The sequence below is a fragment of the Salvelinus fontinalis genome, chromosome 29 (assembly GCF_029448725.1).
Source record: "Salvelinus fontinalis isolate EN_2023a chromosome 29, ASM2944872v1, whole genome shotgun sequence".
NCBI lineage: Eukaryota > Metazoa > Chordata > Actinopteri > Salmoniformes > Salmonidae > Salvelinus > Salvelinus fontinalis.
In genome coordinates, this window is record NC_074693.1 from 23,909,869 (window position 1) to 23,937,734 (window position 27,866).

The following is a 27,866-nucleotide window of genomic DNA, read 5'->3' on the forward strand; positions in this document are numbered from 1 at the left end:
TTAGGTCTCTCTTTATGTAGTGTTGTGTTGTTTCTTTTCGTGATGTGTGTTTTGTCCTATATTTATATTTTATTTAAATATATAGCCCCGTCCCCGCAGGAGGCCTTTTGTCTTTTGATACGCCGTCATTGTAAATAAGAATTTGTTCTTAACTGACTTGCCCAGTTAAATAAAGGTTGAATAAAAATTAAATACATATATCTATGGTAGCACCTGCCGCCTGGTGACCATTACGTAGTATGGTAAAGCTGGGATGTTAACTAACAACATTTTACATTACATTTTAGTAATTTAGTACTCTCTTATCTAGAACGACTTCCAGTAAGTAGTGAGTGCATACATTAGTGACAGAAGAGAGAAAAAATAAATGTTATGATTCATTTCCTGCAATTCTACACATTTTGCCATGGGGCTTAGAGAACTTCTTTTGCAATTTTGGAAACAAATTTCATGCAATTCTACTTATTTTGCCATGGGATGGAGAGAAATGTTTGCCATTTTTTATATATGAGTGAGAGTGACTAACAAAATCAATTGGGGCCCCCGGTTGGTAATTGAAACATGATTACTACACATGTAGATAGATTGATAAAGTGGTCTAGACAGCTAAACATTTTTAGCTGGCCTGGCTAATTGAGAGACTGTCAGTGACTGACATAACAAGAAACTAACTGGTGATGCTCAACCACATTTTGAAATTGCACCTTGTGTACTGTTCTAACTCTCAAAGTTGAGACCCCGACTGAGTTTGAGTTTTTTGGGGGCTAATAGATCTGCGCGCCTACAAAAGGGGGGCCTCGCCAGGCAGCCAGTTGACCAACAAAGCCTGAGCCACATGACAAAGTAATGTCATTCACTTTCTAGCACTTATATGTTTGCTACTATCTGGTACCAAATTATTTTCTACTTGATGCAATGTAAAATGCCTGGTGATTTCAGTACCGTAAAAGAGTGCAACCCGTTTCTCCCTTGTAGTATTCGACCCGGGCATGACTTCCCAAATACAATAAAAACTCAGGTACAATAATACATGAGATGTCCCGTTTCTTTAATTTTATTTTAACTGGACACAATTGTTACACAGTATCTTTTCATATATCTTTCGTTATTTTCACATATCTTTAGATTTAGTTTTTTAAACATCAGAGTAACCAAACTTAACACCTAAAAGCATCTGTAAAACAATACATTTAGTGCAATTTACAGTTCAAACTAAAAACAGCTTTTGTCTGCAAAAATATACATATTTATTCATTTAGCTTTTAACTCCCATTGAAACTTGGTAAAAACGTAAAATACCTTCTATTACGGCAAATCAAATAAAAACACAGAATTGACAACATAAGTCATCTATAGGCACATTAGCTCAAAATGGTCTAAAAATGCCTAGATGAAGATATTCAATCACTGCACCAGCAGGAGTGGACCACACATCATGTTAAACACGTTGACGCACAGGTAATACCACCAAGGTTCTAGAAGCACTTGAATGAGGCACCACGTGGAGTTTAGGTCTAATGACACCACAGAACGACACTTTGGCCTGAAGGTTCATCGCACAGCAACAGGCACAAATGATGCAGAAGCTGTAAACTTACTACGGTATACACATAAGCGACATTCAACACAAAACAGTACCTTGGGCATTGACGCAATGCTGTTATGGAGTTTTCAGTGCGGCAACATTGAGGAGAAATACAATTTTTATTAAAATAATGGCACTTTTTAGGGCAAACAAAAATGTTATGATTGATAGCCATCAAACTGTGTGCTGATGCATTTACCAGCAATCAGTCATCACTTCTTCCATGTCTTTTCAAATCATCCGTTAGTGTGGACATTCTTCAGTCTTATGAGAAGGGTTAAAGGGGCATTCCTATTGGAGCATTATCTTTGGAGTGGATTGCTTTTGGTGATGGAGTTATGGTGTGACTAAAGCATTACAGCAATGGTTGTAAAAGACTGTCTATCCCAATGAGCACTGCAGAACAGAGCTGACCATTGACACCAGACAGATACCAAAGATACTTATTGATCTAAAACCAATCCTTGTCTTCACATACTGTATACACAGAAACACTTTATGCCTCTAAATGGAATAAACATGGACAATCTCATATTAGAGCTAAACAGCTAAAAACATCACCATGTTGACTCCCGTTTTTCTGTTACACAGGATGTTGACTGTACATGCATTTTGTTGACTGGTCATGCATTTCACAACACAATAGCTGTGTCCCCTCAGTCTAAAATGGGTTCATGTCCTTGTCATAAGTCTCTATTGTATATGGTGAGTACCTATTCAATCCTTTCATTTACTAGTGGTCAGGAAGGAGAGGAGACAAGGAAAGGAAGCCATTACGAGGATTGGAACATGGCCAATGAGGAACCACAGGTGAAATCACCACAGTGGGTGTGTCTACTGGGCCATGAGGACCCTATTCATTCAAGCCCAGTTAGCTGTCAATGCACCTTGGAAATACTGTGCTTTCACAAATACTTTCACACTGCATAAAAGGACTGCAGATTCTGACTCAACCACAACACCAGCTTGATTGAATAGGGCCCGAAGCTGCTAGTGGAGTGAAAGATTCAAACGTTTTGCTACACACTAGCACCAAGTCACAAAAGTGAGTCAACTTAGAATCAATCAAATACTGTTCCAACAACATCACATGTGCTGGAGTGTAAAAAATGAGATCCTCCTTCAAATGAAGGAGTCATTTCATGACTGCATTTCTTGTAAATTCTACACCACCAGGAATGCGGACGAAGTGCTGACAACAAGAGAACAAGCACTCAGGTGTACCATCTCTACTATGAATGAAACATGACCTCCAGGCAAATGACTGGAGAAATCCAACACAAGTCTCTCTAGTTTATAATGCAGATTTAGGATTGGCTGGTGGTCGTCTCCCTGCATTCATTCCATCAGCTACAAAAAATGAGCAGCAACAAAGATATGTAAAACAACGAATGGAGTGCAACATTCATGATTCCATTCAAATCCAATGATACTTATGTTTGGAATACATTTGTGAGGCATTAAGTGAAGGTGAGTACTTATTCTGCAGCGTGGGTGACTGCTACAGAGACAGGTTATTAACAATAGGAGGAACTTGGCTACAGACTTGAGTCTGAATATTAAGATGGGAGTGTGTTTGTCTGTGCGGATGTGCATATTTCTGAGGCTACTGTCGTAAGTCTACACTTGGAATATCGATTTTCCTCAAAGTATTACAACTGAATGAAACATGTACGTATTAAATAACATGCAATGTCTCACATGCACTTCCTAGAATTGTTATTGAATGGCCAGTGGGGTTTTAAGCAAAAAGTGCGTTTTTTTTTCACTCTAATATACTACACGTAAGCATTTTGACTTTAGTAAGTTGTTGTTTTACATTAATACTAGTACTTTGTAAAATCAAATACTAAACTATTTGTCAAGTACTAGACTATTTGTCAAGTAGTAAGTGACTATTTGTCAAGTACTAGACTATTTGTCAAGTAGTAGAATATTTGCGAAGTACTAGCCTATTTGTCAAGTAGTAGCCTATTTGTCAAGTAGTAACCTATATCAAGTAGTAACCTATTTGTCAAGTAGTAGATCATTTGTCAAGTAGTAGACTATTTGACGTTAATCCAGCAAGCAGCTTGATGTCTGAACTTTAAAAAAAGCAACAATTACACTTTATTTTACCGTCTGGTATTTACTTTGATATTACACGGTAACACAGTAATTACATGTTGTTTATAAACCCCTCTTGGTTTCTTGGGGACTCATTGTAACCACCTGGTCCCAAATGCTATAGTACCAGATAATACCATGGCCAATTGTTACAATGTATTTGTCTCTGATAAATACCAGGCCATACCAACTCTGAAGGACTGCAAAAATAAAACAAACTAACAAATCAGACAGGAAGCTAATCTGAATGATCTTAACTGGGGCAACCGAATCCAACAGCTGTGAAATTGATAAGCAGTAAGATGAGAATGAGAGGGACTGCTAAATGCTTGTGATATCTCCTCCTTTATCAATGTAACACTCCATTAGCTGACAGTGCTAGCTACGCAAACCATCTGAGAGCCTATGGGGCACATAGGCCACTGCCACAGCTGTTTAGAGCAGCCAACAGGCCACCATGCTCACATGGTGACACCAAGGAGGGGGGGGGGCGTCAGTGTCCCCCATCGCTGGACGAAGGGCTTTCGGATCGCCTCTCTTTCAGGCTGGCAGGCTGCTTCTTCTGTTTGTGTTTGGACTTCCTCAGCATCCGTACCTGAACACAGCATCAAGGACATGATAGCTTAACAGCGCTTGACTTTATAGATAGGTATGGGAGATTTGCATCCCTGGTGAAGGACACCACAGTAAAGTTGTAACTATTTGCACCATTATAGTAGCAAAAAGCGGTTACCTTTGGGCCTGCTGCAGATATGATGATATTTCCAGGGGCCTGGATCCAGGGCTCTCCATCCACCTGCACAGGGATGGGCTTGGTCACTGTGATACGCACGTAGTTGCCCTGGGCGAGACGGATCCCAGAACGCATGCCGCCCTGCACCTGGCCCTGGACCACACAACACAGATATATCTGTATACAAACCTCATTCGTGGTATCCTGATTTTAACGCTGTACACTGGAGAAAAGGTTCTGAAACACTGGGATCATTTTTAGTGCTGATCTCTCTCTTCTCTGTGGTATCAGGACATACGTGGTACTAAACAGAGTAAGGGCAGTAGGTGATGAACTCACCATGTGCACTACCCCGGTCACCCCCACCACCTCCAGCATGCCATCGTCAATGCGGGGTTTCCCGTAGCGCGAGTCACCCTCTGATCCCCACAGGTCTGCCCCAGAGCCCCAGCTGAACACACACACACACACACGCAGTTGTAAGTACTGACTGTGTTTCAGATTATTATGTACTTTTAGGTTTGAGTGGGTAAGGGGACCGTGTGTGAGGCCATTCCTCTTCATGAGCATGCATCTTGAAGTGAATGTCATGCGTCATGAGTGTCTGACTGTCAGTCGCGTCTAGAGTTTAACCCTGTGTGTTTTTGTGTGTATTTCCTACCTGGGGATGTTTAGGAAGATGAGGCCTTCTATGCTGGGCAGTTCTACTTCTTGTTTGTCCACCTGCAGTTTAAGGTCCTTGTGAAGGTTCCGTGTGTGGCTCAGCTTCTGCAGACCCGCCTTCAGGTACACACCTTTGTTATGGAACCTACAGGAGGTTGATGGCACCTTAATTGGGGAGGATGGGCTAGTGGTAATGGCTGGGGCGGAATTAGTGGAACGGTATCAAATACATCAAACATGTTTTCCATGTGTTTGATGCCATTCCATTAGCTCCGTTACAGCCATTATTATGAGCCGTCCTCTCCTCAGCAGCCTCCACTGCTACACACACACAACAAGGATAAGTCGTGTTGGGGATGTTCTCTTTATTGAGACATTTTAAAGCAACTTCTTACTGGAGGTGGTCTCCTACCTGCTGTTGAACTTTCCTGGTTCTTCTTCACGGGCATGGTGGAAGTCCAAACTGAGCTCAGCATCGATGCCCAGCCCAAAATAATTGTTCATCTGCACTATCTGCAACAAGGGAGACCACCAGTAAATTAATGACCACGACGACCAGCGCGCCCATGCATCAACTGAATAGATCTCTTGGCATTATAGTTATAATTCAAATTATAGCTATTGCCATTGTTCTATCTGCATTCGTCTGATTGTACCTTTGGTGGTTCCAGGAAGCCGTTCTCCTTGCCGTCCTCTGTGACTTCCTGTGCATCCAGCAGGATGGTCCAGCGGTCCATCTGCACCTCCTCCGCCTCGTCTACAGACACAAGGATGTGGTGGGGGTCCTCTCCGCTGTAGCCCGCCCCCCAGCGCAGGATCCGCGCCAGGTCATTACCTGATGGAAGGCATTGGGGGGAGAAGATATTGGGGGGGGGGGAGAAATAGTTCAACTACTGATGTCCGCTGATTAAAGCTAACCTACGCACACTACAGTGATCAGAAGAGAAGGGTGTGTCTTCTCACCTGTGCCCAGTGGGACAATACCAATGGGAGGCTCGGGACAGACCAGTTTGTGTCGGATGGCCTCCAGGACCCCCAGGACCCAGCCCACCGTCCCATCTCCCCCACACACCAAAACCCGGAAGCGGGGTACCTCTCTAAACGTGTGCAGTCTGTGGAGGATAGAAAAAAAGAACATAATAAAAGAGATAAGATGTTTATTTCATTGGTTAGAATTATAGCCTAGTAAGCTAGTTATATATATATATATATCTCTTACATAAGTCATAATGTTTCTATTATTTTCTACAACATATATATTTAAAGTCAATCATGTATTCGCTTGTTGGCCAAAATCTTTTGTGTCCGTGTCATGGCTAACAAACATACATAGTCAAAAAACTCCTTCCAAAGACCTTGTGGAAAAAACATTGCACAACACAGACCCCCCTTCTACAAACACAACAGCTCTGACATCACACTGCTGAATGAGGCTAACCACCATTTGTCTCACCCAGGCAACGGTCCCCCGTTGGTCATGTCAAACACTTGGTGGGGGTTGAGAAGCTTCCGGAAGCCATAGAGAAGCTCTTGGCCCTTCAGCCCGCCGCTCTTGGGGTTGACAAACACCAGTAGGGGCGAGCCACCTTTGGGCAACTTGTTGTGCTGCAGGGGAGTTACAACAGCAGCACTGTCAATGGAGTAAAGCAAGCCAGCTTCTTTAAAAAGTTCAGGTCACGTAAATGACACATTCAATTGGGATCTGGAATTGTTAACTTCACATTGATGCAGCATTACCATGATCTCTGGTATGACTAGGGAGGTCAGCTGCTGGTTGCTGACAGACGTGTCTTTGGCTAACATGTAGATCCTCTCAGCCTCAGAGAAGCACGATATCTGCACCACTACTGCACCTATAACTCAGACAGACAAGCAAACCTCAGGATGTGATTTTGCATAACAAGCACTGTAAATAGGACCTCTCATATAGCTCAGACTGGCACACATTCAATGTTATGATGACATTTAGTGCTTTGGATGTATTGCATCAAACATTCTCCACAAATAAATGGTTTATTATAATGAAGACATCACAAGATAAATGGCTGTGGGCCATACATCAGGCTTGATATAAATGGCCCATTTAGCTCTAGGGAAGTGGCAGCTGCAGTGGGACACTCACAGTCAGTAAGAAAGAGGCTTATGTAACACTGAATGGGGCAGGATCCTGCTGCAGTGGCCTGCGGCAAAAGAGGAGCGACTTGAGCAGTGTCAAGCAGGGACACACAGCTCAGAACAGACCGTCTGTTTCAGAGCCAACTAAAGCCTGTGTGTCCTGAATGGGGATGATGTGGAATGAGGGCACAGGGAGGGGATTGTGGGGAGAAAAGAGTGGGATGAGATGGAGGGGGTTGGAAAAGGGATGGTGGTGCTCCACTGGCTGTTTCCATGGCAACATACCCACCTTGGCTCCCGTAAACATGTGTGATGGTGACCAAGTGACCTAAGGAGCAGATTCACATTAGTTAGTTAACAACAGTCCTAATCACACTTCAATCAACTATAGTCCATTTCAAGGGAAATGTTCGGGAGGATTTCTGGGGTAAAGTGGAACAGCACTGAATACTGTGGGATTCCGTCCCTTTTAATTCTAGAAAAGGAGCAGCATGGTGATGTGTGTAGACTCACTCTTAATAGCTAAGTACTCCTGTAGCAGGTCGGTATATTCCTCCTTGCTCAGTTGTACAGGCAGTCCCTCTAGCAGCAGGTTGACCTGCACAACCTGCTTCCTGCTCTCCTCTATGTAGAAACGGGTCTGGTTCATCTGCCTTAGGGAGATCTGTCAGAAACAAAAATACACAGATAAACACACACGCCTGTTCATAAACACCTACACACATACAGTGCATTCGGAAAGTAATCAGACCCCTTGACCTTTTCCACATTTTGTTACATTATGCACACCCAATCACCCATAAACAGGTCAGGTTAAAGTTCCTCATACCTTCCTTATCTCCTGCAGCTTGTACAGCAGCAGCTCCTGGCCTGTCAGCCCTTGTCTCTGAACTGAATGTGGAGAGAAAGAACACACCCCGTCAGTGAACTTTGATAAGATACAGTAATGAATGAAGGCATATAAACAGAGTGTGACACTTGCTATGTAAAAACCCATCCTTGATGTATAGGTCTGCCACCTCCCTGTTTCCTGACCTTGCTTACTGCCCATGTAAACCTCCACAAGGCTGAAGCTTGATGGGTCTTCGTCCTGGAGAAAAGAGCATCACCAAACAAGAGTATTGTTGAACGAGGGTTGTCATTAACAGATACGTTTATACAGTCAGAGCAATGGAGTCTCTAGTACAACCATTAATTGCAATTTCCGTGAACAATACTCGTGCCAAGGTATGTGCCAAGCTGCAGTTAAGGTGGACTGTGTATGTTATGTTGGAGACCTGCTGGTAAGCTGTACCTGTCTTCCCAGTTGAGTGAGGACCTCCTTAATGACAGAATCCACTGTGCTGTTCTTGGAGATGGAGATGGATATGTACGCCACACCAACCCTGTAAACAGAGCCAGGCAGTAGAGATGGGAGATAGAGGTATGGTATAAGGGCAACTTTCACCATGGGAACAACTCATTAGGCATCAGCAAAGGATTTGTTCAAAAAGTAATGCACTTTTAGGGAATAGTCATTTGAGATTTGCCCAATGACTAAGTATTGTCCCCCTGCAGTACTCACTTGAGCCAGCCAGCATAAACCTTGAGGACCTCTGTGTCCTGGGGTTTGGCCCTTAGAAGCCATGCCTCCGGCACATTCTCCTTAAAGATGGCCTTTTCGTCAGGGGTGCCGTTACGGTTGAGGATGTCATTGCTGTGTAGAGCCTGCTGGCCGTTGTCTTGGAGCTCGTAGTCCAGCGAGTCATCTGGGATGTAGAAGGTCCTCAACGCTGACTCCTGCAGACAGGGATTAGATCAGTGATCATCCTCCTGGAGAGACCTACTGGGAGTGCAGGCTTTGACACACCTGACCTGATTCTAATGACCAGTAGTACTTAAACACTTCGCAGAGACAGTGGTGGAAAAACTACCCAATTCTCAGTAAAGTAAAGATACCTTAATAGAAAACAACTCAAGTAAAAGTCACCCATTAAAATACTACTTGAGTAAAAGTATAAAAGTATTTGGTATATACTTAAGTATCAAAAGCAAATGTAATTGCTAAAATATACTTAAGTATCAAAAGTAAAGGTATAAATCATTTCAAATTAAGCAAACCAGACAACATAATATTCCTGTTTTTTAAATTTAGGATAGCCAGGGGCACATTCCAACACTCAGACCTCATTTACAAACGAAGATTTAGTGAGTCCGCCAGTTAAGAGGCCGTGGGGATGACCAGGGATGTTCTCTTGATACAGGCGTGAAAAGTACATTATTTTCATTTGGATTGTAGTGAAGTAAAAGTAAATGTTGTCAAAATTATAAATAGTAAAGTACAGATATGAAGAAAAAAACGACTTAAGTAAAAATACTTTAAAGTATTACTTAAGTACTTAACACCACTGCTGACCAGCTGAACATCATGACCTTGAATCAGGTGTGACAGAGCAGGGCTAAAGGCTGCATACACAGCAGATATCCAGGAAGGAGTGATGGGAGAAAAATAAATGCACTCTAAAAACAATGAATCACTTGATGCCAGAAAAAAGCGGAAATAATCCAGTGTTAATCCAGTTTTAGGGAATGGGGAGAATCTCACCACCACTTCCTCATTCTTGGTTATCCGAGGAATGGAGACCAAACGAAAGTGGCTGCGCTTGACTGCATCGTCCCCATCAAACACCTTGAGAACCTGCTTCCCTGAAAAAAAAAAAAAAAAAAAACTCTTTAGACAAACGTGGGAAATTCTACATGTATGGACCTGTATAATTAGGATTAGAATAGATTACTAAACATTAGCAAATTCTGAACATTGGGAGCGTTAGGACCCGTTAGCTCAGTGTCATGCTCCAAATAGCACACACAGTTAAAGCAACACAAAATACAGTACTAGTCAAATGTTTGGACACACCTACACATTCAATGGTTTTTCTTTATTTGTACTATTTTCTACATTGTAGAATAATAGAGAAGACATTAAATACTATGAAATAATACATATGGAATCATGTAGTAAGCAAAAAAGTGTTATGTTAAACAAATCAGAATAGATTTTAAATTCTTCAAAGTAGCCACCCTTTGCCTTGATGACAGCTTTGCACACTCTTGGCATTCTCTCAACCAGCTTCACCTGGAATGCTTTTACAACCATCTTGAAGGAGTTCCCACATATGCTGAGCACTTGTTGGCTGCTTTTCCTTCGCTCTGCGGTCCAACTCATCCCAAACCATCTCAATTGGGTTGAGGTCGGGTGAATGTGGAGACCAGGTCATCCGATGCAGCACTCCATCACTCTCCTTCTTGGTCAAATAGCCCTTACACAGCGGTTGGAACCAAAAATCTCAAATATGGACTCATCAGACCAAAAGAACAGATTTTTACTGGTTTAATGTTCATTGCTCATGTTTCTTGGCCCAAGCAAGTCTCTTCTTATTATTGGTGTCCTTTAGTAGTGGTTTCTTTGCAGCAATTCAACCATGAAGGTCTGATTCACACAGTCTCCTCTGAACAGTTGATGTTTAGATGTGTCTGCTACTTGAACTGTGTGAAGCATTTATTTGGGCTGCAATCTGAGGTGCAGTTAACTCTAATGACCTTCTCCTCTGCAGCATAGGTAACTCTGGGTCTTCCTTTCCTGTGGTGGTCCTCATGAGAGTCAGTTTCATCATAGTGCTTGATGGTTTTTGCAACTGCACTTAAAGAAACGTTCAAAGTTCTTGAAATTTTCCGGATTGACTGAATTTCATGTCTTAAAGTAATGATGGACTGTCGTTTCTCTTTGCTTATTTGAGCTGAGTAGTTCTTGCCATAAAATAGATTTGGTCTTTTACCAAATATAGCTATCTTCTGTATACCATCCCTACCTTGTCATAACACAACTGATTGGCTCAAACGCATTAAGGAAAGAAATTCCACAAATTAACTTCTAACAAGGCACACCTGTTAATTGAAATACATTCTAGGTGTATAACCTCATGAAGCTGGTTGAGAGAATGCCAAGAGTGTGCAAAGATGTTATCAAGGCAAAGGGTGGCAGCTTCCAAGAATCTAAAATATATTTAGATTTGTTTAACACTTTTTTGCTTACTACACGTTTCCATATGTGTTATTTCATAGTTTTGATGTCTTCACTATTATTCTGCAATGTAGAAAATAGTAAAAATATAGAAAAATCATGGAATGAGTACAGTTGAAGTCGGAAGTTTACATACACTTAGGTTGGAGTCATTGAATCTCGTTTTTCAACTACTCCACATATTTCTTGTTAACAAACTATAGTTTGGCAAGTCGGTTAGGACATCTACTTTGTGCATGACACAAGTCATTTTTCCAACAATTGTTTACAGACAGATTATATGACTGTATCACAATTCCAGTGGGTCAGAAGTACACTAAGTTGAATGTGCCTTTAAACAACTTGGAAAATTCCAGAAAATTATGTCATGGCTTTAGAAGCTTCTGATAGGCTAATTGACATCATTTGAGTCAATTGGAGGTCTAACTGTGGATGCATTTCAAGGCCTACCTTCAAACTCAGTGCATCTTTGCTTGACACCATGGGTAAATCAAAAGAAATCAACCAAGACCTCAGAAAACAAATTGGAGACCTCCACAAGTCTGGTTCATCCATAAAAAAGCCAGACTACGGTTTGCAACTGCACATGGGGACAAAAATCGTACTTTTTTGAGAAATGTCCTCTGGTCCGATGAAACAAAAATAGAACAGTTTGGCCGTAATGACCATCGTTATGTGTGGAGGAAAAAGGGGGAGGCTTGCAAGCCGAAGAACACCTTCCCAACCGTGAAGCACAGGGGTGGCAGCATCATGTTGTGGGGGTGCTTTGCTGCAGGAGGGACTGGTACACTTCACAAAATAGATGGCATCATGAGGGAGGAAAATGATGTGTCTATATTGAAGCAACATCTCAAGACAACAGTCAGGAAGTTAAAGCTTGGTCGCAAATGGGTCTTCCAAATGGACAATGACCCCAAGCATACTTCCAAAATTGTGGCAAAACGGCTTAAGGACAACAAAGTCAAGGTATTGGAGTGGCCATCACAAAGCCCTGACCTCAATCCTATAGAAAATTTGTGGACAGAACTGAAAAAGCATGTGCGAGCAAGGGGGCCTACAAACCCGACTCAGTTACACCAGCTCTGTCAGGAGGAATGGGCCAAAATTCACCCAACTTATTGTGGGAAGCTTGTGGAAGGCTACCCGAAACATTTGACCCAAGTTAAACAATTTAAAGGCAATGCTACCAAATACTAATTGAGTGTATGTAAACTTCTGACCCACTGGGAATGTGATGAAAGAAATAAAAGCTGAAAGAAATAATTATAATTACTATTCTGGCATTTCACATTCTTAAAATAAAGTGGTGATCCTAACTGACCTAAGACAGGGAATTTTTACTAGGATTAAATGTCAGAAATTGTGAAAAACTGAGTTTACATGTATTTGGCTCAGGTGTATGTAAACTTCCGACTTCAACTGTAGGTGTGTCCAAACTTTTGACTGGTACTGTAACTTCTTACAGAAACGTTAGGGACTCTCTTATTAAGTTGAAACATGGGAATAATCGTATAGGTTTTGATGTGACTTCAATGATCACAGGGAAACATCACTGGCCAAATACACGTGACAACTTATCCTGTATCTACCTGAATCCGCTGTGGTTGCCGGCTGGCTCTCCTTTGTAGTTGCTGGAATCTGGGTGTCAACTTCGTCCAAGTTATCTGATGAAGCAAAAGTCAAAGTACAGGTACGTGAAGTCAAACAATGAGGAAATAGAATGAACGTTGCATTTGTTTTCCTACAGTTTACACACGTGTGAAACATGGAATGCCTTTTTCATTTCAAAGTCAAGCACAGTTTATCGTTGCTCATCTTGCTTGACAAATGACTAGTGACATCTTGTCTGACCTAGAACAAGGGACCAACGACAAGTTGACACTTCCTCAAAGGCAGACGTCATTCCTAACAGCCTAGATGCCCAAGTAAGAATGTTTACAAAGGGACTGAAAAGTTGACTGTGTGGTATTGTCAGAGAATGAATTAGGCCTTGGTCTCACATTTTCAGAACTGAAACTCGGCACTTCAGTTACAGTGCCTTTGGAAAGTATTCAGACCCCTTGACTTTTTCCACATTGTTACATTACAGCCTATTCTAAAATGGATTAAATTGTTTTTTTCTCCCCTCATCAATCTACACACACTATCCCATAATGACAAAGCAAACAAAGAAATGTTTGCAAATTTACAAAAAAAAGTTAAACTGAAATATCACATTTACATAAGTGATCAGACCCTTTACTCAGTAATTTATTGAAGCACTTTTGGCAGAGATTACAGCCTCGATCGAGTCTTGTTGGGTATGACGCTACAGGCTTGGCACACCTGTATTTGGAGATTCTTCTCTGCAGATCCTCTCAAGCTCTGTCAGGTTGGATGGGGATCGTTGCTGCACAGCTATTTTCAGGTCTCTCCAGAAATCGGGTTAAAGTCCGGGCTCTGGCTGGCCCTCTCAAACACATTCAGAGACTTGTTCCAAAGCCACTCCTACGTCATCTTGGCTGTGTTCTTAGGGTCGCTGTCCTGTTGGAAGGTGAACCTTAACCTGCTCAGACTGGGGCTTTCATCAAGGATCTCTCTGTGCTTTGCTCCGTTCATCTTTCCCTCGATCCTGACCAGTCTCCCAGTCCCTGCCGCTAAAAAACATCCCCACAGCATGATGCTGCCACCACCATGCTTCACTGTAGGGATGGTACCAGGTTTCCTCCAGACGTGATGCTTGGCATTCAGGCCAAAGAGTTCAAGCTTGGTTTTATCAGACCAGAGAATCTTGTTTCGCATGGTCTGAGAGTCTTTAGGTGCCAACCGAAAGGTTGCTGGATCAAATCCCTGAGCTGACAAGGTAAGAATCTGTCGTTCTGCCCCTGAGCAAGGCAGTTAACCCACTCTTCCCTGGGCTCCGAAGACGTGGATGTTGATTATGGCAGCCCCCCGCACCTCTCTGATTCAGAGGGGTTGGGATAAATGCGGAAGAAGCATTCAGTTATACAACTGACTAGGTATCCCTTTTCACATTTATTGATGAGTGGCTTCCGTCTGGCCACTCTACCATAAAGACCTGATTGGTGGAGTGCTGCAGAGTTGGTTGTCCTTCTGGAAGGTTTTCCCATCTCCACAGAGGAACTCTGGAGCTCAGTCAGAGTGACCATCGGTTTCTTGGTGACCTCCCTGACCAAGGCCCTTCTCCCTCGATTGCTCAGTTCTCCCTCGATTGCTCAGTTTGGCCGGGCAGCAAGGTCTTGGAAGAGTCTTGGTGATTACAAACTTCTTCCATTTAAGAATGATGGAGGCCCATTTGTTCTTGGGGACCTTTAATGCTGCAGAAATGTTTTGGTACCCTTCCCCAGATCTGTACCTCAACACAATCCTGTCTCGGAGTTCTACAGATAATTCCGTCGACCTCATGGCTTGGTTTTTGCTCTGACATGCACTGTCAACTGTGGAACCTTATATAGAGAGGTGTGTGCCTTTCCAAATCATGTCCAATCAATTGAATTTACCACAGGTGGACTCCAAGTTGTAGAAACATCTCAAGGATGATCAATGGAAACAGGATTCAATTTCCAGTCTCATAGCAAAGGGTCTGAATACTGATGTAAATAAGGTATCGGTTTTTATTTTTAGTGAATTTTCATAACTTTCGAAATACCCGTTTTTTGCTTTGTTGTTATTGGGTATTGTGTGTAGATTGATGAGGATTTTTTAAATTTATTTAAGCCATTTTAGAACAAGGCTGTAACGTAACAAAATGTGGAAAAAGTCAAGGGGTCTTAATACTTTCCAAATGCACTGTTTATCTTATTACTTTCTTAATTTACTGTGTATATTTACAATATTTACAATGTGTATATTTGTGTGCACACTTTCTATATTCGTTTGAATGGTAATGTCTGAGTGTGAAACAGTTGCTTAGAGGATGTGGCTTTGGGTATGGGGGTGGGGAGGGTTAATGGATGGTGGAGACCAATGTTCCCTCCAAAAAAAAAATCAGCACTGAGCAAATTTCAGGTCTGCTGAGCGCAAAGTTGAACATTGTGAAAATTCTGTGCAACTTCCAGCGTGCGTTTACTGTTAACACTAAGGCTGTACCCGCTTTAAGTTAAAGTTTTAACAGTGGTCCAGTAGGCTACTGTGGCTATTTGGTCATAATGTAGGCCTACCAGAGTGGCCTACCATCAAAATAGCAGAGAAAATATATTCCACAACATTTTAACATTGAAATAGCTGTTTTATCGTTCAGCCTACAGTAGCAGCCAATGTGTGGTGTTCAATGTAGGCCTACATTCCATGAGACTTTGGCAAAATACATGCAGGGCTTGACAATAATCTGTTTATACACTTGTCCTTCAGATAAGGAGGTGACTGAACATTTTGTTGTGTTGTGTGATGCAAGAAACCACTTTACAAAATAAAATGCATCATTATTCCCATACCATTATTAATCCGACAAATTATGTTACCCTCTACCTATTAGCTCCTTTGCTTATTCAAGCCCGTCTGTCTTAAAAATACAACACTAGCCCTTTAAGACAAACAAAAATATCTTTACCTGACTCGCTTTCAAAGATGTCTAGAAATGTACACATATTGTGCTCTTGTAGAACTATGAAATGTCTTGCATAGTTTGTTTTGTTTCGGTATGTTGCATTGAAAGCCGCTAATATTGTGTTGATTCGATCATAATTGCCACAGTAAAGGGAAACGTTGATAGTGTTAGCAGGGAAAACTCTAGAACAGTGGCCACCAAACTTTTATGAGTCAAAACGCAAGCCGAGAATGACCGCTCAGATTTATTTTTATTTTTAAACATGACTTAAAAAACGTAAGCCTATGCAACATTAACCAATTAAAAACAGTACTGTAGCAATGAGGTTTGTGCAGTAAGCCTTAGGCCCAATACATTATCACCACATATCGGCTTTGCCAATGCATTGTTTAAAAATAATTATATGAAACAATTTGAGGTCGGGTGTATGATCACACCGGTAATAGATCAGTTCTTGCATTACTTGTGAAGCACAGCTGAGTGAGCATTCATTTAAGTGATCAACTAGGAAGGCCTTGGAGATCGACCGGTCGATTGCGACGACCGGTTAGTGACCACTGCTCTACAAAGTTGAGTGAAGTTCACAGCTTAGAGGGAACATTGGTGGAGACCACCAGCTTACCCAGGTCATTCTGGCAGCTCTCAGAGATGCGGTAGCAGTGCATCTTGCTGAAGTTCCGCGAGCATATTCGGACGCAAGCGGGGTGAAGGAGCATGCTACGTAGACGTCCTAGGCCACACTCTGGAGGCACAATGACATAACAGGCAGCGTGTGTCTGCAAAGGATGAAACAAACGCATGATTAACTATAGTTGTTCTTTAGTGTCGGTACTTTGTTGTCGTTTTGAGGCTTACCGTCATACCACACCACTCGCACCGCATCCCCGCCAGGACGTCCGAGGAGCCACAGGTGCGTCGGCAGACCTCACAGCGTGCACCTGAGGGGATGTTTCCCTCCCGCCAGTGGTGGTGAAGCGTATCCTAGGACAAGAAGAGAGAAAAGGAGACGGAGAGAGAGGTGGTTCAAAAGGCAATAAGTGAGTTAGTCACCACATCGGAATACACTCATTATCCTGCTGGATTTGCTTTAATGTAGATCTGGCTGGACCAAACATATTTGATATTGCTCAGCACAGCAGTAATTTCTCTCACCGTTTCAGTGTGCTTGCTCATAGAACTCTTTGGCTCAAGATGATTCCTCCTCTGACCGAGGCAGGTTATCAGTGTTAAAACTTCTTATGGCTGCATCCCGCTACCGGGATCGATATGACAACAGCCAGTGAAAGTGCAGGGCGCCAAATTCAAACAGAAATCTCATAATTAAAATTCCTCAAACATACATGTCTTATATCATTTTAAAAAGTAATCTTGTTGTTAATCCCACCAAAGTGTCCGATTTCAAATATGCTTTTCAGCGAAAGCACTACAAACGATTATGTTAGGTCACCACCAAACCACAATAAGCACAGCCATTTTTCCAGCGAAATATAGCAGTCAGAAAAAGCAGAAATAGAGATAAAATGAATCACTAACCTTTGATTATCTTCATCAGATGACACTCATAGGACTTCATGTTACACAATACATGCATGTTTTGTTTGATAAAGTTCATATTTATATCAAAATATCAGAGTTTACATTGGCGCGTTACATTAACTAGTTCCAAAAACATCAAGTGATTTTGCATAGCCACATCGTTTCAACAGAAATACTCATCATAAATGTAGATGATAATACAAGTTATACACATGGAATTATAGATATAGCTCTCCTTAATGCAACCGCTTTGTCAGATTTCAAAAAGACTTTACAGAAAAAGCAACCCATGCAATAATCTGAGACGGCGCTCAGAAATATAATAAAATTAGCTGCCATTTGAGTCAACAGAAACCAGAAAATACATGATAAATGTTTCCTTACCTTTGATTAACTTTATCAGAATGCAGTCCTAGGAATCCCAGGTCCACAATAAATGCTTGATTTGTTCGATAATGTCCGTTATTTATGTCCAATTAGCTACTTTGGTTAGCGCGTTTGGTAAACAATTCCAAAGTCACAAAGCGCGTCCACTATAACGTGACGAAATGTCCAAAAGTTCCGTAACAGTCAGTAGAAACATGTCAAACGATGTACTGAATCAATCTTTAGAATGTTGTTAACATACATCTTGAATAACGTTCCAACCGGAGAATTAGATTGACTTCAGATGAGCGGTGGAACGGAGGTCCTCCTCATGTGAACGCGCATGGTGAAAGCATGGTCAGCTCGTGGCAGTGGTGACTAATTCCTGTCTCCTTCGGCCCGCCTTCACATTAGAGTCATCAGAAATAGTTCTATTGACATCTAGTGGAAGCCGTAGGAAGTGAAAACTCATCAATATCTCGCTGTAATTTTAATGAGAGCTTGGTTGAAAATCTGCCACCTCAGAAAAAATCCAAACAGGAAGTGGAACTTCAGGTTTTTGCCTGCCATGAGTTCTGTTATACTCACAGACATAATTCACACAGTTTTAGAAACTTCAGAGTGTTTTCTATCCAATATGAATAATAATATGCATATATTAGCAACTGGGACTGAGGAGCAGGCAGTTAGTTTACTATGGGCACCTCTGTGCACCTTTCATCCAAGCTACTCAATACTGCCCCTGCAGCCATAAGAAGTTAAAGCTACAATCTGTAACTTAAATTTCACCTCAAAAGTGGTACCCTTGCACTAGTCTTCTGTTTTGCCTCTTTACCTACTGAGAATATTGTACCTTTCCAGCAAACTGTGAACATTCCCAGAACATTCCCTAAGTTTCCCATTAAGTTTTTTCGAACATTAGAATGATAACATTCCCAAATATTTTTGCGAAGAAATGAAATATCCTTGGAATGTTCTTCTAACATTCATTAAAATGTGTATTAACTACCATATAACATTCACTGAAGGTTGTCGTTAGGTTGCCAGGGATTGTATTAACACAATGTTCCGGTGAAAGCAATAGAAAAGGTTCTAAGAAAACATTACAGGAATGTTCTGCTAATGTTGATGGAGATGTTATTAAAAACAAGCAAGGAATGCCCTCATGAAATTAGTGTGACGTTATGACATGATTGTTCCAATAACGTTTTCTAAACATTCTTCAGCAAGCATGCCTGGATTCAATTAAATTGGTTCTGAGAAAACTTTACTGGGATGTACTGCTAACATTAATGGAGATGTCATCCGATACACCTACCAAACTTTAAAAGCATGTTTAAGCCTCGAATACACTACAAGTTGTCATTTCCTGCAACAGGGTGGTCAAATTAAGATCCTGTATAGGCCTAACAATTAATGATGCGTATTGATAACAACAAACCGCCCAGCAAACCGGAAACATTCCCAGAACATTAGCTAACATTCCCATTAAGTTCTAGTTAGAGTTTGAGCTAACATACCAGGTTTCCTCCAGACGTGACGTTTTCAGGCCAAAGAGTTCAATCTTGGTTTCATCAGACCAGAGAATATTGTTTATCATGGTCTGAGAGTCCTTTTGGCCATCTCCAAGTGGGCTGTCTTGTGCCTTTTATAGATGAGTGGCTTCCGTCTGGCCACTCTACCATAAATGCTTGATGGGTGGAGTGCTGCAGAGATGGTGGTCCGTCTGAAATGTTCTCCCATCTCCACAGAGGAACTCTGGAGCTCTGTCAGAATGTCCATCGGGTTCTTGGTCACCTCCCTGACCAAGGCCCTTCTCCCCCGATTGCTCAGTTTTGCTGGGAGGCCAGCTCTAAAAAGAGTCTTGGTGGTTCCAAACTTCTTCCATTTAAGAATGATGGAGGCCACTGTGTTCTCTGGGAACCTTTAAAGAACTCAGAACGGCTGTTCTGTTAACATTCTTGCAACATCAAAGGATGTTTTGTGCACCCTGATACAAACATTATATGAATGTCAGCACAACTGATCAGTTTTAGTGTTTTGGGAACCTCTCTCTTGTCATATCCCCACAATGTTCCCACAACCTAAAGACAATTTTAAACATACAAATGTATTTTTGGGAACATTCTTGCAACATCAGGCAAATGTTTTTTTAACCTATTAGACACATTGTAATCATCAGCACAACTGGATAGTTGTTTGTGTTTTTGGAACATATATTTTGTGATGGCCCCACAATGTTCCCCCCAGACTGCTCCTACAACCTAATGAAACATTCTGGGAACATTTAAAGAATAGACTAAATGTGTTCTGGGAATGTTCTTGCAACGTCAGGCAAATGTTTTATACAAACATTGTATAATCATCAGCACAAATGGACCGTTTTTGCGTTATGAGAACATTTGCCGCAACTTAATAAATGTTCTGGGAACTTTCAAAATAAACAATTTTGGTTTGCTGGATTAACTTTAAATGAAAAAGGTGTGAACAGAATGCACCTTTAAGACAGAAGGTGTGGAATACTTACAAAGTCCTGACTCCCATCCTGATGGCAGAGACGACAGTCACCACAGCTGAATGCAGCACATTCCGAGTGGGCATGCAGCTCACAAACTGAAACCGAAAACAGAGGATATATTACTTTTGTCAAAGTCACTACTATGACTGATGGACCAGCTCCCAGTTAGATTTCCCCCAAGGAAGTTTACATTGTGAATCTCATTATTCAAAAATGTATGCACTCAGTACTGTAAGTTGCTCTGGATAAGAGTGTCTGCTAAATGACTAAACTGTAAAAGTACATTCCCCTACTACTGCAGTTTCGATTTGAGATAACATGTTTCATATGAGGTGACAGTACAGAATGTTACCTTTTATTTAAGGGTCTTTTCATACATATCTGATTTACTGTTTAGAAATGAAAACACTTTATATATCTTTATAGACAAATTCACTTATAGTGTATTAAAGTAATCAAAAGTTGAGTATTTAGTCCCATATTTCTAGCATGCAATGACTACATCAAGCTTGTGACTTTACAAACTCGTTGGATGCATTTGCAGTTTGTTTTGGATGTATTTTGGGTTATGTTTTGCCCCATAGGAACTGAATGGTGAATGATGGCTGGAGTCATTTTCTTTCTAAGTGAGTAGATAAGATGTTTCTGAACACTTCTAAATCAATCCTGATATTGCCATGATTAAGAAAAATCATGAATAATGACGAGTGAGAAAGTTACAGAGGCTACAACAAAGCATGCTAACCTCTCACCATTGCCTATGATGGGGGAGATAAAACATTTTTGGGAGGTATATGATCTTCAACTCTCTAACTTTCTCACTCAGGCCTTCCGAGTGGCGCAGTGGTCTGAGGCACTGATTCGTAGTGCTTGAGGTGTCACTACAGCCCCGGGTTTGATCCCAGGCTGTGTTACAGCCGGCCGTGACCGGGAGACCCATGCTGCGGCGCACAATTGGCCCAGCGTCGCTCGGGTTAGGGGAGGGTTTGGCCGGCCGGGATTTCCTCGTCTCATCACGCTCTAGCGATTCCTTGTGGCGGGCCGGGCACCTGCAAGCTGACTTCGGTCGCCAGGTGGACGGTGTTTCCTCCAACACATTGGTGCGGCTGGCTTCTGGGTTAAGCAAGCAGTGTGTCAAGAAGCAGTGCGGCTTGGCAGGGTCGTGTTTCGGAGGACGCATGGCTCTCGACCCGTCGCCTGTTGTGGAGTTGCAGCAATGGGACAAGACTGTAACTACCAATTTGATATCACGAGAATTGGTTTTGAGCCCAACCGATTCAGTTTAGTATTTTTTGTTGCCTGTTTTGCATTTTATTTTTTGCATTCATTGGATGACACATATCAGCTTGCAAATAATGTAAAAAATAATTAGAATAGACTTAATAAAGCCGCATACAAACATGGTCTCTTTCTTGAGTAAGGCAGCTCCAAAATGTAGGTGTTTCAGCCCAGCTCAGTGCTTTCTGTGGTGGTGGGGCAGCCAGCGAAAATACAGAGCGTAGGGGTTGGTAATCTTCTCTAGTTGGGGCGTGATTGGCTCAGTGTTCTGTCACTCATGGGGACACTAATTCACCGGAGAATCTACAGGCAGTTCAAGCCCCCTTGGGTGCTGCCATAGATTTACATTAGAAGTCCCTGTCCAAGGCGGCTTAAGGCCATTGGCCACATATTAAATTACGTCAAATCACATTATATCTACCATAGCTTTGATTGTGAAAGTATGATGTTGACATGATCAATCAATCTTATCTAGCTAGCTAGACAAGCAGTCATCATCATGAATCACATTGACAATTTATAGGCAAATCCTTTTCAATCCTTGTCATATGAAGAGAAATTATAGATAAATCGTATCGGTGCTCATTGGCCATAAACATTACACAACAAGTCGGAAATTGGAAATTCAACAATGAGGGGTTTGGAAGAAATCAAAGGCTAACTGCAAGCGTTGCAAAACAATCACTATTTTGCTTCCCCTGCCAGCTATTTGGTGGAGAGGATGTGTGGTCCAAGTCTGGGTTTGAGGAGTTAAAACATCTCTCTGAAAGAGTCTCTTTTCCCAGCTTAAAATGATAAACATTCACATTGGTCATGCTGTCAGTCCAGCATGACTTATGTCGCGTTCAAAACAACTGGAAACTTGGAACTGGGAAATCTCATACTTCATTGCTTCACTCTGGGAAAAAAACAAGCTCTGACTGGGAAAACACATTTTGAACGGTCATCCAACTCTGAATTCCATGTAGGAACTCGGGCCTCTTTGTAGAGCTCCGACCTGAAAAATCACTGATGTCATGATTCAACCTTGTTTTTTTTTTCAGAGTTCTCAGTTGTCTTGAAAGCACCATAAATCCAGAAAATGCCAGACTGTGACAAAGTTTGATGACAAAGTTTGCCCACCAGAAGGACCGCCGCACCACGTTCAAGTGAGCACAGCACAACAACGGTGAGTCCAAAAATGTCTTGTATGCTGCTGCATAAATTATGTAAAATGCCAGGGAGATATGTATACTGTAGATAAGAAAGTAATACTCATGACCAATGATGTTACATGCTGACCAGACCGGACACGTCGCATGCGCGAGCGTCGCAAAATACATTTAGAAATCCATGTTATTCAATTATTGCACCCACACTGCTCACGCGCGTCAGCGATGACAAGGGATAAAATAGAACTCCTTTCTATTTCTGCCGCCGATCCCATCTCCTCATTGGTTTATAGAAGCAGGTACCCACGTGCCATTTCCTCATTGGTTATACCCACATGGGTGATTGAAAGAAGAAATGTCAGCCGGTTTGCGTTGCGTGTAAGTGTATGTTGTGTGGTAAGCTGTTAGTAGCCCATGTGCCTCACCCTAATCATTTGGTCCCTTTTCCCCTCATAATTTAGCCTAATGTTGTGATTTGGTGGTGCACCTGTAGCCTGTTTTAGAGAAAAGTCACCATTGAATATTTTAAGAGCTTTCATTGTCTGCTTATATGCCCCTATTATTTATCCTATGTTCTTAGGGTACACAGGGAGAATGCTGTAAGACCGGCCCATGTTCTGAATTCTGTCGCGAAATGTGCTGAACAAATAGTTATATCGACTACTCGCTCATTAATGTCTTAATCGAAATTATGGCTTGACTCTTATCCGGTCATCGTGCCCTTATGCCATAGTTTGTACATCTCAGTTGTTTCATTGCTTATTGTCACGCCCTGACCTTAGAGAACCCTTTTATTTCTCTCTTTGGTTAGGTCAGGGTGTGATGTGGGTGGGCATTCTAGTTCTTTGTTGGTCAGGTATGGTTCCCAATCAGAGGCAGCTGTCTATCATTGTCTCTGATTGGGAATCATACTTAGGCAGCCTTTTTCCCACCTGTGTTTTTGGGTAATTATTTATTTTCTGTGAGTGTTTGTGTGTTCCACGTTTGCGTCACGTTCGGTTTCTGTTTACCTGATTTTTTGTGAAGGTTTCACTACGATTAAAAAATATGTGGAATTACATGCACACTGCGCCTTGGCTCATTTATGACAGGGAGTTTGAAGATAGACCTATATAAGTGTCACGTTCACTATCTCATTAGTATTTTATTCATCATTTTAGGCAATGTTGGAATAATTTCATTGTTTTGCTTACTTTGTGTATTATAATTAGCTCATGTGCTTTTCTTAAGGAGGAGGGGATACTATATAATGTTGTTGGGTCTGTAACCATGTTTGCCAGTGACAGTCTCTTCCCATTCAAATATTGTTTTTTCAACAAAGAGTTCTGTAATATACCCATGTAATTCCAGTTGATTTTGCGAGGGTTGTTTTGTTTGCGCAATGTGCTGTCATTGCGTCAGTATATTGTCTATAAAAGTGGATCCTCATGATTGTATTTTCCTTTTTAAACCACATAGGCCTATTCAAATAATACAATGTTGTGTAGTGGCTTTGCTGGCATGCATCTAAAAAAAGAGAAGTTGAATTTGCCCCACCAAGATTTACATGCTAGAATCACCACTGGGTAGCATCCACATTCAGGTAAATGTGTTTACAAACATCTATTCTTACTAGCAATAAAAATGACACAATACATTATTCTCCATTCACTTCCTATTGGACCAAACCATGCGAAACACAACCAAACAAGCTGTAAATGCATTCAACCAGTTTATAGCGTTACAAGCTTGATGCAGACATTGTGTGCAAGGTACATGTGACCAAATACTAAACTTTTGACTACCGTACCTTAAATACACTACAAGTGAAATGTGTCCAAATACTTATGACATCTTCAAATAGTGGACTAAATATATTAAGTGCTTTAAATTCTAAACTGTAAATCAGATATGTATGAAGGTGACATTCTGTACTGTCGCCTCATATGAAACATTTGATTTCAAATCCAAAATGCTGGAGTATAGAGTCATATGTAATATTTTAGCATCACTCTCTAAATACATATGGAGGGGAGTGTATATAAAATCTACTTTGGGTGTGTACACTTGTGTTTAATGTCCAATGTAGCCTATGTACACATACTTTGAGGTTTAGCTTCCATATGCAACATCATGACCTGCACACTTCTACTAAGTAAACATGCAACACTTTGGTCATACGTTGCAAGTACATTGTGCCATTGGTCGCATATACACTGGCTGTTGTGAAAGCTCTTGAAAACCAACCTTCACAGCGAATGGCTGTGTTTCCCTCCAGATGTTTTCGACACACACAGCAGAATCTCTTTTTCTGCCCTGCTGGACCAAAGCAATGGGCGACAGGGACCTGGAGTTCACAAATGGACAAAAAAGGAATATGCACACTTCTACGAAGTAAACATGCAACACTTTGGTCATACGTTGCAAGTACATTGTGCCATTGGTCGCATATACACTGGCTGTTGTGAAAGCTCTTGAAACCATGCCAAAGGATTGTCGGACTAGCATGTACTAACCACAATCACAAGCAGCGATAGAGCAGTTTAACTTTGTGCTGTCACTCACCCGCACCAGCGTCGGGGCCATACATGAACACGCAGTCCTCACAGTCTTCAGGCACTTCTCATGGCACATAAAGTTACATACTAGAGGTGGGAGGAGACACCAGAGTCAGTCAACTAGTCAATTCATCCTTGGAGCATCAGTAACAAGGCTATCCAAAGGCCCATTCATTTCTTGTAATGAGATTTTGGTTGAGCAATACATTAGTGTTACACTGTCTATAAACTACCTTTGTATTGGCTAATGTTTTGTAAATGCATTAGTAATGCTTCACCCAGTAATGCATTATAATATTTGCTAAGCATTCGTAATAGTCTTTATAGATTGGAAATTCTACGGTAACCAAGTGACACTGAGACTCAGATTTTTTTACTTTAAATTGTATGCCAAACAAAAACAAATAATGAATTGCTCAATACATTTTTAAAAAAAAAGATCAATGTGTTTTTGTATAGTGTCATATGAAAATTGTTAAAAGTGTTCCTTGTGTATAGAGTTGTATTCTTTGTTTAACTTTGCAATCATCTTTGTTGTTTTTAAGTGAAAATCTGATTCTCGGTGTCAGCCAGATGCACACAGTTGTGGCAGTCATGATGCATTACATTAGACCTACTCTAGAAAGTGCTACTGGAACTGGTTCCTGACAAGGTTACGGCTCGGGTATATATGTTGAAAGGAGCAGTGGTTCGTCACAACCCACTGGGAACACACTGCTTGAGCCAGGCCATAAGCAGCCCCATAGACCTACTGAGATATTATGGGCTTCGGCTAGATGGCACAGTAACAACTGTTCTAATAAGACAAGCTGTCTAACAACAAGTGCATGGTCGCATCCACCTTCACGGAGGCGACATACAGTTTATGCTTCACATTTGACACATAGGCTGTTACAGCATTTAAGAAGGCACATAAGTCTAATCTAGCACCACTGTAGCATTATAAACATTTCTTATGCCATGTCTAGGGTGTTTAGCTTTTTTTTGCTCTCGAGCATCCAGTCCCCTGTTGCCATGCCGACCAGTTAAAGTGTATCACGATTTGACTGCAGCTAATTGCGCAACAGAGACTTTGCATTTCCCCGTTCGCTCTGCCTGGTAACACTGGGTGCTGTCCATCAGTCTTATGCTATTATGCAGTGCTGCTGTGCTGTCCCCATGCTTCAGTGTAAGGCTAGGCATTGCTTTGTTTCGTATATATTTTTTTACACATGTTCATGGGAGGTACATTTTCAGATGTCAACCATGATGGACATCATGGAGTAAAGGAGAGGGACTTTACTGAATTGACATTCATCGATAGCATCCTAATGCCAGTCTGTGCATGATAATGGCATTAGTCTACTAGCTGCAGTTTAACATTTTTACACACACAAATGTATTGGACACAGCGACAAGGCCTCTTTCACACACACACACACACACACACACACACACACACACACACACACACACACACACACACACACACACATACACAATGTTACTACACACATACATACAGCTCTTCCTCTCGCCTACGACACGCACATGCCATAATGTACATGGCGACAATATCTAGACAAGTTTAGAACCTATAAGCATTACGTCAACCAAAATGCTTCAGTTTGTGAATTCCCCAACGTCAAGCACATTTTACATTTCAGTTGAACCGTTTCAACTCAACTGCTCTGGTCAAGCGAAGAAACAAAAACAAATGTCACGTCTCGTGTAAACCAACCTACCTTCACAAATGAATCCGATAAGACCCCATATGAAATCACTGCAGTTGTGGCAGAACGTTGGTTTGGTGAGAGTCACTTTCCTAAAACAATGTCCGGGTGCACTGACATGGTACCTTGAGCGAGACCCAGGGGATTGTTGTGCCTTTTTCCTCCCGGACATGGGGCTTGCGCTTGGGCTTTCCATGATGGAATTCTCATTCTTCGTTCGAGTGCTGTTTGCCATCGTATCTGTGCACCACAAGGGTCGTGTATAATGAAAACGTAGCTAGGGTGTTTGAGCGAAAATATGTTTCCGCTGCCAAGCGGCAAAACCAGCGAGCTCCAGCTACGTTATGCCCAACCGCCGTGTCATTACACTTTGGAGCCAGTGGTGCCAGCTGCTGCTGGAGCTATAGCGGTCATGAAGTTAGCTAACAACAATAGGCATGGCAGTTAGCTAACAGCATTGCAAAAAATAAAAAAACATAAGTTTAGAATGATCCAGAAAGATGATTAATTGCCAAAACACTCAGTCTTGTGGCTCGTCACCAGGAAACATGAAAAAGAAGCTTACTAGCTAACTTAACGTTAGCAAAACGGTACATTTGCTCGCAAAAGCAAAGGCAAGAAAGTTCAGAGAAAATCCATCAAAGCAACAAGTGACAATCTAACTAATTAGCGATTTAAATTGCTAACTAAATTGGTTGTTTTTATCCTGCTCCGTTTTTCTTTTGCAGCTTTTACACATCAGCTGCTAGCTACTTCCGCCCGCAGTTTTCATAGTTGTGCAGCGGTTTTCATCCGCCCTCACAAGGTTGGCCCTCACAGCGTCCAGACATGATGAGTGAGTGACCAGCATCAGAGAATATTCAACGCAAATGAAGCACAGCACAAACAGAAAAGTCCTTGCTGGGCTCCTGCAGCCATCTCGACCATAACGCGCCAGCGACCCTATTGCTCTAATAACTC

General features: G+C 41.7%; 1 protein-coding gene across 1 annotated transcript; it reads right to left on the bottom strand.

The window, feature by feature from the left end:
* Nucleotides 1-1,029: 1,029 nt before the first annotated feature.
* On the bottom strand, nt 1,030-27,796 carry LOC129827649 (diacylglycerol kinase theta-like). The gene is made up of 23 exons (XM_055888681.1): nt 26,919-27,796; nt 25,202-25,281; nt 24,884-24,983; nt 20,238-20,323; nt 16,664-16,789; nt 16,431-16,584; nt 12,852-12,926; nt 9,787-9,887; nt 8,767-8,981; nt 8,497-8,587; nt 8,238-8,292; nt 8,032-8,093; nt 7,716-7,866; nt 7,492-7,530; nt 6,825-6,940; nt 6,541-6,692; nt 6,051-6,199; nt 5,744-5,922; nt 5,500-5,600; nt 5,086-5,232; nt 4,764-4,875; nt 4,425-4,577; nt 1,030-4,286 (listed from the first exon to the last, which is right to left on the bottom strand). The coding sequence occupies exons 1-23, from the start codon at nt 27,139-27,141 to the stop codon at nt 4,185-4,187; spliced, it is 2,769 nt and encodes a 922-aa protein (XP_055744656.1). The 5' UTR covers nt 27,142-27,796; the 3' UTR covers nt 1,030-4,184.
* Between the last annotated feature and the right edge of the window lie 70 nt (nt 27,797-27,866).

What these genes read in the sequence shown, in the direction of transcription:
- LOC129827649 (XM_055888681.1), bottom strand. Translation starts at nt 27,141, where the DNA reads ATGGCAAACAGCACTCGAACGAAGAATGAGAATTCCATCATGGAAAGC. An exon ending in AGGATGGGAGTCAGGACTTT is followed by an intron (nt 16,790 to 20,237) that starts GTAAGTATTCCA and finishes TTCTTGTCCTAG; the next exon opens with GATACGCTTCACCACCACTG. An exon ending in GCGAGTGGTGTGGTATGACG is followed by an intron (nt 16,585 to 16,663) that starts GTAAGCCTCAAA and finishes CATCCTTTGCAG; the next exon opens with ACACACGCTGCCTGTTATGT.